The sequence below is a fragment of the Macrotis lagotis genome, chromosome X (genome assembly GCF_037893015.1).
Source record: "Macrotis lagotis isolate mMagLag1 chromosome X, bilby.v1.9.chrom.fasta, whole genome shotgun sequence".
NCBI classification, from domain to species: domain Eukaryota; kingdom Metazoa; phylum Chordata; class Mammalia; order Peramelemorphia; family Peramelidae; genus Macrotis; species Macrotis lagotis.
In genome coordinates this window covers 97,238,064-97,251,549 of record NC_133666.1, presented here as the reverse complement: position 1 = coordinate 97,251,549, position 13,486 = coordinate 97,238,064, and the positions used below count along the sequence as shown (strand labels likewise).

At 34.7% G+C, this 13,486-nt stretch overlaps 1 protein-coding gene across 5 annotated transcripts in view; it reads left to right on the top strand.

Annotated features, from left to right (window-relative positions):
- Nucleotides 1-13,486, top strand: part of PALM2AKAP2 (PALM2 and AKAP2 fusion) — a 534,014-nt gene that overhangs the window by 86,643 nt on the left and 433,885 nt on the right. For all 5 annotated transcript variants that reach the window (XM_074200018.1, XM_074200019.1, XM_074200022.1 and 2 more), the window contains exon 2: nt 7,641-7,721. In XM_074200018.1, coding sequence (XP_074056119.1) covers nt 7,641-7,721 — 81 coding nt within the window. The remainder of the gene's footprint in view (nt 1-7,640; nt 7,722-13,486) is intronic.

Below are 13,486 nucleotides of genomic sequence, written 5' to 3'. Positions count from 1 at the left end.
TCTAGATTTGACAGCTTTGGGAGTTTTTTTGAGGAAAGAGTTTCCAGGAATTCCTGCCCTGGTGCCACCATCTTGGCTCCACCCCCCCCCCCTTCTTACCTCTTCTTAAGCTTAAAAGTGGAATAAAACAATGTAGAAAACATTACATGTGTTATCTAAATAGACCATGTCTATTTCTCCTTGTGGCTGAAATGTACATGGAAAAAAAACAGAAGGAACCTTGTTCTTCTTAAGTGGTTCACAATTTCTTTTTTGTTCCTTGAACTCCTTTTGACAGCAACAACAAAAATATGTTCTTAACCTCAGCATCATTTAATATATTACATATATTATTTTACAGGCACCATTAAATAATTTTAGTGTAAACCTTTTGGAGCATTATCACAAACCTCAAAATGTTTTGCAAAACATTGAATGGGAATCACTGTATCTTGACTGAGTTGCAAATTATGTACCTACTTCCAAGAATTTAAAAGTCTAGATAATTCTAGAAAAAAACTTTTAAAAAACAGCTACAGAGGCAGCTAAGTGGTACAGTAGATAGAGCACTGGCCCTGGAGTCAGGAGGACCTGGATCGCCTCAGACACTTAATAACTGCCTAGCTGTGTGACCTTGGTCAAGTCACTTCATCCCATTACCTTAAATAAATAAAAAAAATCTCTAAAAAACAGCTACTAATTACATGAATGACTTTTGGATAACCACTTGAGTAGCCTCTTTGTATCTGTGTTCTATTTCCACAAAGAAAGAGTTGAATTAGATTTCTAAGTTCCTTTTCATTCTAAAATTCAATATAAAGCTATAGATGTGCATATATATATATATATGTATATATAAATATGCATTCCAATTTACTAATGTATCTATATATTACATACAAATTTTACATGTATTTTTATATCTAATTCATTTATCTCTATCTCTGTATCTCTATCTCATTCTATGAATCTTGCTTTGTAAATGTCATTCTCTACAAATGAAATTATAAATCATAGATTTCAAGTTAGAGTTGTGAAAGGAATGATTTTTCAGGGATGGAAGACAGCCATTGCAAAGCCTCAGAGATGGGAATGTGAGTGTTTGGTTGGTTAGGTATGAGGAATAGAAAGGAGACCAGTTTAACTGTATTTTTAAAATGTGGAGAACAAGTAATGATGTATAAAGAAGGCTGGAAATATAAGTGATATGTGAATGCCATACTAAGGATTATATTGTAGTGGAAATAAGGTGCTATTGTTGCCTACAAAATAAGGAAATAAAATGGTTGGATATACCAGCATAACATCAATTTGCTTATTAAGTGGTTTATACTTAGACAATCAATTAGCATTTAAATGACACTATATTTTTCTCTTTAAGTTACATTATTGCATATATGTTGAATAAACATTTGATTCATTTTATCGTGGTATATGGTAATCTTTAGAGGTAGATGACCCAAATATTCCAAACATCATGTGACATTGGTTTCTATATATGCAGGAAATTCTCTATTATTAATTTAGGAACTGGCTTTATGATTCAGGCACTTTTCATTTCTTTCTTCTTCTGTTTAGGGTTACACTATTTCCACAAAGCCATCTAGGAAGAGAACTCTTATTATAGTGAAGTACTTTTCAATAGAGTTTCTGAGTGATGCTATAGGGGAAATGTTGTACTGTGCTTCCAGATAGTAAAAAGTTGCTTCACAACTTCTCTGGTGGATTTATGATAAAGAAGGCAACTCATCCCAGAGACAGAGCCAATGGAATCTGAACACAAATTGAAGTACACTTTTTTTCCTCTCACTTCATTTTTCTTGAGGTTTCTCTATTTTTTTGGTGGGAGGAAGGTTTATATTTACTTTCTTGACATTATTGTAATAATATAAAATAAATAAACCATAAAAAGAAAAATAAAAAAGTTGCTTCATCTATCTACATTAAGACTATTTCATTGCTTGTTATCATCATGTCAACCTGAGAAAGAAATCTTTGTAATTCCATTATCAAAGAGAAGGAGAAATTATTTAAATATAATTTATTATAACAATTTAAACAAAACTATATTAATATACAAATAAATAAAATCATGTAAATTGTTATTAACTCAAATGAAGTTTGACAGTAATTTATAAATTGCACTTACCTCTAACCATATTGTATTCTCCTTCTTAGAAAGAATTAGCCACTGGAAGTTTAACCCCATAATCATTTTAAGAGATCTGTGTCAAGCTGGAGTATGTAGCACTCAAGGGAAGATGGACAAAGTTTAGAATTATATGAGATAGTTTGACTATAGTAAATGGAAGTATTGATCATGGAAACAAAAAAGAAATCAAAATCTCTTTAAAAGTTTCCTCAAATGAAAAAAAATATTTAAAAATTTGGAGTGACTTGGAAACTGATTAACACAATGAGCAACCACAGCTCTAAAAAACTAATGATGAAACATGGTACCAACAAAGAGATGAAGTCAGAGTGCAGGATTGCTACATTTTCTTGGACATGGCAAAGATTTGTTTTAGGGGCGGCTAGGTGTTGCAGTGGATAGAGCACCAGCCCTGGAGTCAGTAATAACTGAGTTCAAATCCAACTTCAAACACTTAATAATTACCTAGCTGTGTGGCCTTGGTCAAGACACTTAACCCCATTGCCTTGCAAAAAAAAATAATAATAATAAAATTAAAAAATAAAAGCTCTTGTAAAAGTTTAAAAAAAAGATTTGTTTTATCTAACTATACATATTATAAGGGGTTTGATCTTTATTTTTTTCATTTAAGGAAGGAGGTAGTGAGAAAAAAAAAGAGGGCAGATTTTGGTTAATTAAAAAATATATATTAATATAAAAATTCCACCCCATAAAAGCCTATATTTTGAAATTTTAAGCACAACCTAAAATATTTTAGTACTTTTGATATAGAAGGGATCATATTCTCCAATTTCCCCATTTTATAGTCAGAGTGAGATAAAATTTAGAGTCAGAAAAGATATATGACATTTATCTAACTTTTTAAGATTTGCAAAATGGTTTTATGGATGTATGTTATGTTATCCTTGACAACCCTGTAAGGTATTCTTATCTTCATTTTACAAATGAGGAAAGCTAATGAGGCTTCCACTTCAATAGTGTTTGAAGTGGGATTCACATTGAGATCTTTCTGACTCTAAATCCCAGGTTTTAGCTGCCATGCTATATATCTACCAAATCTTATCTCCTTATTTGATAAATGAGATGACCAAGGCAAAGGGAGGTTAGATATAGATTTAGAACTAGAAGAGGAAATTGAAGTTCTTGGAGGTTAAGTGACTTGCTTAAAGTCACATAGTTAGGAAGTCATGTCTTGGACTGATACAAATGTCTGAGGCTAGAACAAAACCTTCCTAACTCCTAAGTCAGTCATCATTTTCACTAAAATACACTGCACTTCATAGGTTTCCATTTTCCTCCCAAGCTTTTCCTGAAAGACATGTTGATGTAGTTGCTAGAGAACTGACCTCAGAGTCAGGAAGACCTGGTTTCAAAATATGTTTTTCTTATTAATATTTTTGATAGTTGGACCCCTAAGGGAACACCTGAACATTTGCCCAGTGACCTGTTGAGTAATTTGAGTTTTTTCAAGTACTTTGCTAGTGAGGATAAAGGAGCAAAAAATTCTGCCTAGCAGCTTGGTAATATGAGGATATGGCCTATCTTCTTTGTGGAAATGGTCTGATGTACCTGAGTTCCAAGAGAATATGACTTCTGAATAGTTGGAAAGATACAGTAGGCTGAGGCATGGAGTCAGTACATCCAATCTCAATGAACCTTATTCCTTCTCTTACCACAGTCCAGATTAGATTCACACTGAATCCCTCTTAACAGGTGAATCTGGGCCATTATAAATAAAACTCTTGTTAACTTTTTTTTAGTGTCATTTAAAATTGACATTGAAGCTCTCATGGAATTTCTACTTTATGTAAAACAAAAGAGTAATAGATTATTGGACTTTGTGATGTGCAAAAAATTAAACTGTATTAACCCTATCTATTAAGACAGACAGTATTGGGATCATGGAAGACTGGATTTAGAGCTAGAAGAGACCATAGGGCTTATCTTCATCTTTATTTTTCATATGAGGAAACCAAAGCCTAGAAAGTTTAAACAACTTAACCCAAGGTCACATAGGTGTAAGGGACAGTACAAAATATGAATTCAAGGATCCTAGTTCCAAATCCATTCCTCTCTTCATTGTTCTATATAATACTTACAAGGTAAAACAGTCAGCATTATCTTTGAACATCATTCCTAACTCTTCTGAAAAAGATATGTTAAGAAACCATCTCCAAGAGTGTTATTTTTAGATACTCTACAGGCTCAATTCTAAAATCTGGTAAAGTATTTATCTTTTCTCTTTTCTCCCCCTCCACTTTAACTATCACCTTTAGGGAAATAACTGACAAATCTTTATCAACAAACCTGACCTTGGGGTCAGCTAGGTGGTGCATTGGATAGAGTACTGGCCCTGGAGTCAGGAGGATTTGAGTTCAAATAGGCCTGATACTCAACAGTTACCTAGTTATGTGACCTTGGGCAAGTCACTTAACTCCATTTCCTTAAATAAAAATAAAATTAAAAAACAAACAAACCTGACCTTTCTTTTAAATCTTAGTACCTTATCTCCAAGCAGCCTATTGAACTTTATTGTTAGAGTGTTGCTTCATGACCTCAAAGTTGAGATACCTAGGCTTAGCCAGGTGGCACAATGGACTGCACTGGCCCTGGAGTTGGGACAGCCTGAGTGCAAATGGGTCCCCTGATATATACTAGAGTATGACCCTGGTCAAGTCACTTAATCCTAATTGCCTTGAAAAAAATTAGGTATCTAAAATGAAAACTATATTCCCCTTAACTAATTTCCCCTTTTGATCTCCCAGCCTCTATCAATGCTTTGTATATTAGTAGAGACTTAGTAATAGATGGAATCAGGAAGTTTAGATCCTGTCTCTAATCAAATTTGATAATATTTGTAAAGAACTTCACAGTCCCCATTCATATTAGCCATTTAATAAATGCTTATTCTCTTTTCTTCCTCTGACACAAAAGCTGGACATCAATGCAACACTAAAGTTGTCCATTCAACATTCCTCACTCACATGATTTGCTCACCTCCTTTCCAATTATAAATTTCTTTGATGATTCTTATGTCATTACTTGCATATGTCATATTTGGAAACAAGCTTCAAATTGCTTTTGCCTACTAATACATTTCACTGGGGCCCTTTAGATCATTCACATCTTCAGTTTTTTGAGATTGTGGAATTCCAATATTCTCAACAGCATAATTTCATTGCTGAAAAATCTTTCATAGGGAGGGGTCCTTAAGTAGCAAGGCTTCTGTTTTCTTAGGCAGAAAATCTAATGTAGAGGCAAACTGCCCTAATATAAAGTTCTAGTATGTTACCTTATGTGTATGATTAAAGGAAAATATTATAATGCCATGAGCTACTCTGAGCACTACTAGAAATAGTGGCAAAAACTGTGGCAAAATGAAGCCCATTACATTTTTAAACTGGTTCAACTCAAATTCTTTTTAAAAATCATTTCAATTGAGAAGTAGTAGAGAAGTTGTTTATATTTTGATAGGAAGATGATTTTTCTATAATGTTCATTTTAAAATTTTCAAGAGAAGTAAAATAAAACATCTTTTTCAAACATTATGTGACTTCAAGGTTTCATCACTGTGAATATTCCTTACATGAGTTCAGGTCATAAACACATAGCACTTCTTAATGAGTAACTATAGCAAAAAATTAAAATAAAAAAATTACACTGTAATGAGCCTTCTGGTTTTTAGCCTTTTCAAACTTAAGTAGGCTATTTTTTAGATCATACTCACCAAGCCCATACTGTAAGTCTTTTAAATTTCAAATGACATTACATGTATTATATTGGCAACGTTGACAAAAAAGGAAAAGTGACAAATATTAGAGGACAAATATTTCAAAAAAGAGGAAAATTGTTTCAGTATTCATGAAACCAGGAATTGGTCTAGCCATTCTGGGAAACTATTTGGAAGATTGCCCCTTATATCACTAAACCATTTCTACCCTTTCATCTAGCAATGCCATTGCTAGTTCTGTATTCCAGAGAGATCAAAGAAAGAGGCAAAAGACCTATATATGCAAAGGTATTTTTGGCAGTTATTTTTAGAGTGGGAAGGAACCAGAAACTCGGGGTGGGGTGTCCATTGATTGGGGGAATGGTCAAAGAACATGTGCTATATGAATATAGTAGAATATTATTGTGCTATAAAGATTGAAAAGGATGGTTTAAGAGAAACCTCAGAAAATTCAAATGAACTGATGAAGTACAAATCTGAGCAATAATAATATCGTAAAATGATATTGAAAGATTTAAGACCTTTCAGTTCCAGTGACCATCACAATGCCAGATGACCATTGATAAAGCATACCACTTACCTCCTGACAAAGAGATGATGGACTCAGTCTTTGTGGAAATGTATTTTATTTAAATTTGAATATTTGTTACAAGAGTTTGTTGTTCTTTCCTTTTTTGTCCTCTAAGAAGGAGGTGGAAGAAAAAATACATGCTCATTTTAAAAAAATGAAAGATTTGTTAAACTTCAAAAGACCTTTTGGAACTTGTATTCCTGTAAGCATGCCCTTCCCATCTTGGGATACAAGAGTACTTTTGCCATTTCCTTCTCCAGTTCATTTTACAGATGAGGAAACTGAGGTAAACATGGATAAGGGACTTGCTCAGGGTCACAAAGCTAATAAGTGTTTGAGGTTGGATTTGAACTTAGGAGAATGAATCTTCCTGATTCCAAATCCAGTCCTCTATCACTATGCCATCTGTGTGCCTTAGATGAGATAGACAAAATTTCTGAATTTTTTTAGACTTGGAGAGGTATTCAGGACATTGAGAGGCTGAGAGACACTTACCTAATGTCTCAGCACTGCCAACTTGAACCCGGGTTGTCCTGATTCCCAAGCCACCTTTCTATCTACATTTCCACACTATCATTATTTAAAACATTGGGTTTTTTTAAAATAGTTGGAACCTTGAATAATGATTGAAATCTGGATTTACATTAGTCAATATAATCCTCAAAGGTTGGAGTGTTGTTCCTTATTGGTTTTGCCCAGTACAATTAATTTTACTTTATTGAGAGAGGGAATAGAATTCTATAAATATGAGAATCATCTTGCCTAAATGGAGTTTTATTATGGAATTTTCCATTTTTTCATCAATTGTATTTGAAATCTGCAAGCACCTCTGTCTTTTATTATTTTTCATGGAATAAATCACACTGTTCAGTAATGTTAGCAGAAGATTCAGTATGACTGGGGAGTGGAGAGGGTGGGTTAAAGGTTTCCCTTTTTGCTCTGGATTAATCTGAGGCTTCTTGGTCTAAGACTGAGGGAGGAGGATTCATCCTACTTGCAGAACCAGTAGCTAAACCACAGCAGACGTTCTGAGCACACTGCTATTTGTAACATGCTTGCAAACAGAGGCAGGTGATGTTGCATTTGTGCCCAGCATCCCTGGAAGCATGTGTCCAGATGTTCTCTGCCTCTGTTTCTTTTTACTATTTTTAAATCCCTGAAAGCAACACCTACCCGGTCTTACTGCTACTCTCACTTTATTTTTAAAGGAAAAAAGAAAAAGACAGACTGAAATAGAAGGCAAGAGGCAGCAGCTTGATGAACAGATCCTTCAGCTGCAGCATTCCAAGGTAAGAGGCTAATGCCAGTAAGCGAAAGCTGGCTAAATCTATTCATTATTAGACATGCAGATCACACATTCAAAAAGCCAGGAAGAGCCCACACTGACATGAAGGAGGTTTCAGGGACAGAGCTGGGTCAAGTTAATTATAAAATCACCACTTGGCTTTTTCTTGGGCGTTTCTCAAATGCAGTGAGTGCATTGTTAGAGGAACATTTGGATTTCAGCAAGGATGAAGAGATAACTGTGCATGTGGATAGAGCAGGGGAGGATTTCTAATTTGGCTTTATGAATGCATATACAATACAATTGTTAAATAGAGATATGAAATAGGAATACTACATATTGAGAGCATATAATTCTGATGAGACACCGTCCATATGTTTATGCTTTCAATGTATGTTTGTGGGTGAGTGTGTCGAACATAATAATTTAATGAAATTTAACATGATAATGTTTTATTTTAAAGAGGCACTTTAAATTAAATAACTTCTTGAAGTACTAAAGAAAAGGTTAGCAATGGTCATTTCACATTAATATCTTTTGTCTGTTTCTAAATTGTGATCATTTTATATAATAAAATATATCTTAGAGGCTAGATTGGTGATGTGTTATGAATTTCACTCATATCCAAAATATATTTTTATCTCTCTTATGCCATTCAGCCAAAAAAAATGCAGGGGGTGAGGTGGGGAGAAGCAGAATGCATTTTTCTAACATAATATATTTAACCACAGTAACTGATTGCAAGCTAGGCTAAAGCTGTCACTGTCCCCGAGAATCTACTGGAGAGAGAATGTTGCCTCCTGCATTATCAGAGAATAAAGCAACTGCATTCCTGTGGAGCAGGATGGGTTTCCATGAACTGAGATTGTGATTGGTTCTTTAGCAAAATATTTCTACTGTTCACCCCAAGTTATTGCAACAAAATGGCATCATCTGTAATGAACCATATCTTATTTATCTTTCTATTTCCCACAGCGCCCCCAGAACTGCACTGCAAATAGGAAACACTTAATAAAAAATGTTACATTAAATTTTGTTAGATAAGTGCTAATGGATGTGATAGTGACAAGGGAGTTAGTATTGATTTTCAGTATATTTCTCTATGTGTGTGTGTTTGTGTGTGTACATTTAATAGGGTGGTGCCTCTCTATGTGTTCCTTCCTTTTTTTAATATGCCCCCTAAAAACAGGTTTGTGACTAATTTCCCATACTGGTATTTTTGACAGGCTAATTATTGATTTGAGAAGTTATATGTAAATATTTCTGTCTAGCTTAGTTATTCACTCCTATGCATTGTTAAAAATTATACCAGGAATTTTTTTTTAAATGCACAAAAGAAAATGTGATAAAGGGAGAATAATATATGCCAATCCAGTGGATAGAACATCAACCTGGAGTCAGGAAGACTCATCTTACTGAGGATCAGACACTTAGTAACTGTGTGACTTTGGCCAAGTCATTTCATCCAGCTTGCCTCAGTTTCCTCATCTGTAAAATGAGCTGGAGAAGGAATGGCAAACCATTCTAGTATCTCTGCCAAGAAAACACCAAAAGGCTCACAAAGAGTCAGACCAACTGAAAATGACTCAACTGCAACTCCTTTTTGACTAGTCATACTTTTATATATAGACCTTTCTTACAAGGAAATTACTGTCCTTTAAAATTACAGAATCTCTGGTCTAATAGGAACCTAGAAATCCAATATCTATTCTTTAATCAGAAAATTGACTATCCAAATAATTTATTGTGATGGGAAATCTATTATTGCCCAAGTCAACTTCTTTTACTTTTGGACAGCTGGAAATGAGGAAGCTTTTCTTTATTTCAGTCAAAATTTGCCTCTTATCAGCATTCACTCATGGCTTCCATTTTCCACATGAAAACAGAGATTGTGTCTATCCCTCTTCATTGAATAGTCTCTAGTCTTAATATCCAAAATTCCTTTAGCCTATCCTCATATGGAGCCCACCCTCATAAAATTCCTTCCTCTGAACTCCTTGAATGTTCTCAGCACCTCTTCTAATACTCCAAATGCAATCTGAATATAGTGGCAGTATCACTTTCCTCACTCTGGACACCATAATATAGTTTAAAATTTCAGGAGTTTTTTGTTTTTGACTTCTAGGTCCCAATGATGACTCATATTGGGCTTGCAATTCATTAAAATCTCAAGTATTTTTTGCATGCACTGTTGGTTAGACATGTTTGCCCCATCTTCTGCTTCTACAATTGATTAAAAAAATAAGTTTTTTATTGATAGCTTCTGTTTTTACATCATCATACTGTTGTCAATTAGTAAAGATTTAGAGACTGAAGACAGATTTAAGGTCACTGAAAAGGAATTTGAGCTCTCTGGGATGTTAAAACTCTTCAGGATTTTATTATAGCAAATTATTACAAAGATACTGGTTAAAACTCCTAGAAAAGCAGTAACCACTTTAAGAATAGGCTGAAGCATAGGTGAAGAATAGGTGAAGTTTGATTAAGAGTGAGAGAGAAAGAGATAAAGAGAGAGAAATGGGGAGGCAGCCATGAGGCTTGGCTTAGTCTGGCCAAATGGCATGGGTGGAGACCCTTGCTGCTCCTTGTGGCCTAAGAAAGAGTGTGAAAAAAAACCATCCTGCCAGAGTCAAAAAAAAGGAAAGAAAGGAAACAGCAAGCTTCCTGTTCAATATTCTTCTGTGGTGGGTTGGGCAAGGGGTGGCGCTTGGGGAGTGGTCTTATACACTTTGAGCCAGGTATCTTCTAATGGCAAGATAGGTACTGACCTTTCCTGTCCCAGGGTGCTCAACCCCCAAGTTGAGCATGTCATTTCCTGTCACACCAGCATCTGTGGCCAAACTTAGGTGAAGGGGAAAATGGGGGACAAGAAGGGGAAAATGGGGACAACAGGTGTCAGTTTACATCTCAGTAACAAACAGCCTTCCACAATTAACGAGATTTTAACATCTTTCATAATTCTCCCCGTAAAAACATCCTCCCAAAGAACCATTCCTTTGCTAAGTGTGTTTAGGCTGTCTGAGCTGTCTGAGGTCACATAGCTTGCTAGTCAGAACCAGGTTTTAAACCTTGACCCACCTCTTTCAATTTTACTTTCCCATGTAAGACCACAAATATAATGAACTCAAAGAAATTCAAGAACATGACTTTAAAAAAGGGCAAATATCTTTTTTCTCCTTTCTGTGCTAAGAAAGAAAAAGGATAGGACTAGTTTCTAGATACAGAGATGACATGGTTTTATACAATGATAGCATTGTTATTCCCAGTTTGTTTGGAGGATTGGACTGAACACAGGAAAAGCAAGATCCCAGAACACTTTGTGGACTTCCTTGTTGTCATTTGGTTTGTTTCTAGAATTCTTCCTGACAACATCTAGCATTTTGTTGGCCCTTTTCACAACAGTGGCTCACCATGCCATTTTCCTCATACACATGATAACTCTTCCCATCTTCAGTTGTAAGAATAATTTGAACTATTTCCTACTAAAAATTACATTTTCTCTACCCATATTAAGGTTCAACTGAACTTTTCTGCTACTTATAGTTTTTCCTGCCCTTTTACTCAATGACTTGATATTTTACCACTTGGAAAAGCTTAGTATCATATTAATTCATTCCTTATTCCAGTAAAACTTATCAACATGTTTTAAATAGAACTAATCTCAGCATCCCCAGGGAAGAGGGAATTCCATCGTTATTAGCACACTCCACAGAAATGGGGGGTTGAGAGAAAGAATTATTTACCTCTCATTTCAATCTATCAACTAAGAAACTTTGATTAAGCACCTACCATTTTCCAGGCGCTGTTTTAAGAAAGGGGGAGGAGGATTCGAAAAGAGGCAAAAAACAGTCCTTCCCCTCAAGGCAGAGTAGCCAGGGGATAACAGTGGATAGAACACCTGGTCTGGAGTCAGGAACACTCATCTTCCTGAGTTCAAATCTAGCCTCATACACTTACTAGCTGGGTGACCCAGCAAGACCTAAAGTAGCATACAATTTAGTAAGAGAGACAACATGCAAACAAATGTATACAGACTAAGTTATGTCCTATAAATAGGAAGCAATTAAACAATGTAATAATATAATATAATATATAATATAATATAATATGATGATATGATATATGATATGACATGATATGATATAACATGAAATTATATAATATGAAATGATAATATAATATAATAGTGTTTATAATAAATAATTAAAAGAGGGAAAACATTGAAATTAAGAGAGTTTAGGTCAGTAGTCACAGCCAAGGAGGGAGAATGTTTCTGTGTCTAATCCAGCTTTCCAAAAATGAAAAAAAATATTAACTGCAATCCTTTATCATCTTTGACTACTTTCAAGACTACTTTCAAATAAAACGAGATTTAGGAACATACATGGCCCATAATTGGTGCTTACTACTACTTATTCCCTTCTTTCCCTTCTCATTCTTTTGACATGCTTCATTTATTGTTTGCCCAGGGTCTTCCTTATTTTGCATTTCCCTAGCCCTCTCCCTTTTGAAGACTTATCATTAAAAAAAAAAGAAAGAAAAAGCTTTTTTCCCATCTCTTACCAGTAAATTTTGCTTAGTTTCTGTTTGTGAATTGGATATTGTATGTTTACTTGAATACTGCAAATGTTGCACATGGTTTCATGGAAAGAACACAAACCTCAGCTTTTCTGCTTCCTTTGTGACTCGGGCAAGTCTTTGCCTCTTTGACTTCTCATAGCTATCAATGGAGATAGGTTTTGATTAGAATTTCTTGTATCTTAAAACTTCTTTGATACTGGCTGCTAAAGTCAAGAAGTATGTAGGCAGTAAAGTTTACCAGGAATGGAGACAGTAACATGTGGCTAGCCCTACCTATGCTGGGTAAAGTTGTCTTGCATACTAATCGGTTCTTGCAATGATTGCTTCCCTATTGCAGTCTTCATTTAGACTGCAGTTTCATCTGCATAATAATAAGGTAGAAATATGCCTTGAAAGCTCACTGGTTTTTCATTCCCCATGTTAACTAGGATATGTTAAATGTCAGAACACCTTTCTGTAATGCAGTAGTGTTTTCAGTCATGCTCTTGATTCCATTAAGATTTCCAAAGATTAAAAGGAAACTTTAAGTCTCATTTGAAAAAAAAGTATGAGATGGGAAGACACTTTGCTCAACTTCTTTGCTGAAAGGTCTGTTTTGGAGGAAGGGAGTGTATCCTATAGAAAGAAAAATATCCATATATTCTCAGATTTTCTCTGTATTGATCAAGTTTTATTGATTTCTCTCTCTTTTACTTTTTTATTTTAAAAAATACTTTTGTTTTATATGGGATGGCTCTCTTACTGCAGGAGGATACATGGAGAAATTTAGTTAATACTAAAAACAAAAGATATTGATTTTATAAAAAAAACCCATAATGGTACAGCTTTAGTAGCAGACAGTATAACTATGTATTTCATCCTTTTCCTTCAAGAATTGGATCCCCTGTGATAGACTGTTAGCTTTTGAAAGCTTTTCTGTTCTTTTCTGATTGCAGGTAATGATTGGAATAGAGAAAATATTATTGTTCTTTCAAAAAAAATCAGGATATCCTTTATGGCCCTTTTAGAAAGACTGCTTCCCCCTAATTATAACAAGTTTTTTATATTTATAACAAGATTATAACATTCTCCTACATCCCAGGTTCTTTGTCTGAGTCTTCCAGGACCATGATCATGCCTTGTCACTCATCCATTCAACCTACACCCAGAGTCTGGTCCTTCTCTCCACATATGCACATGGTTTCAAGT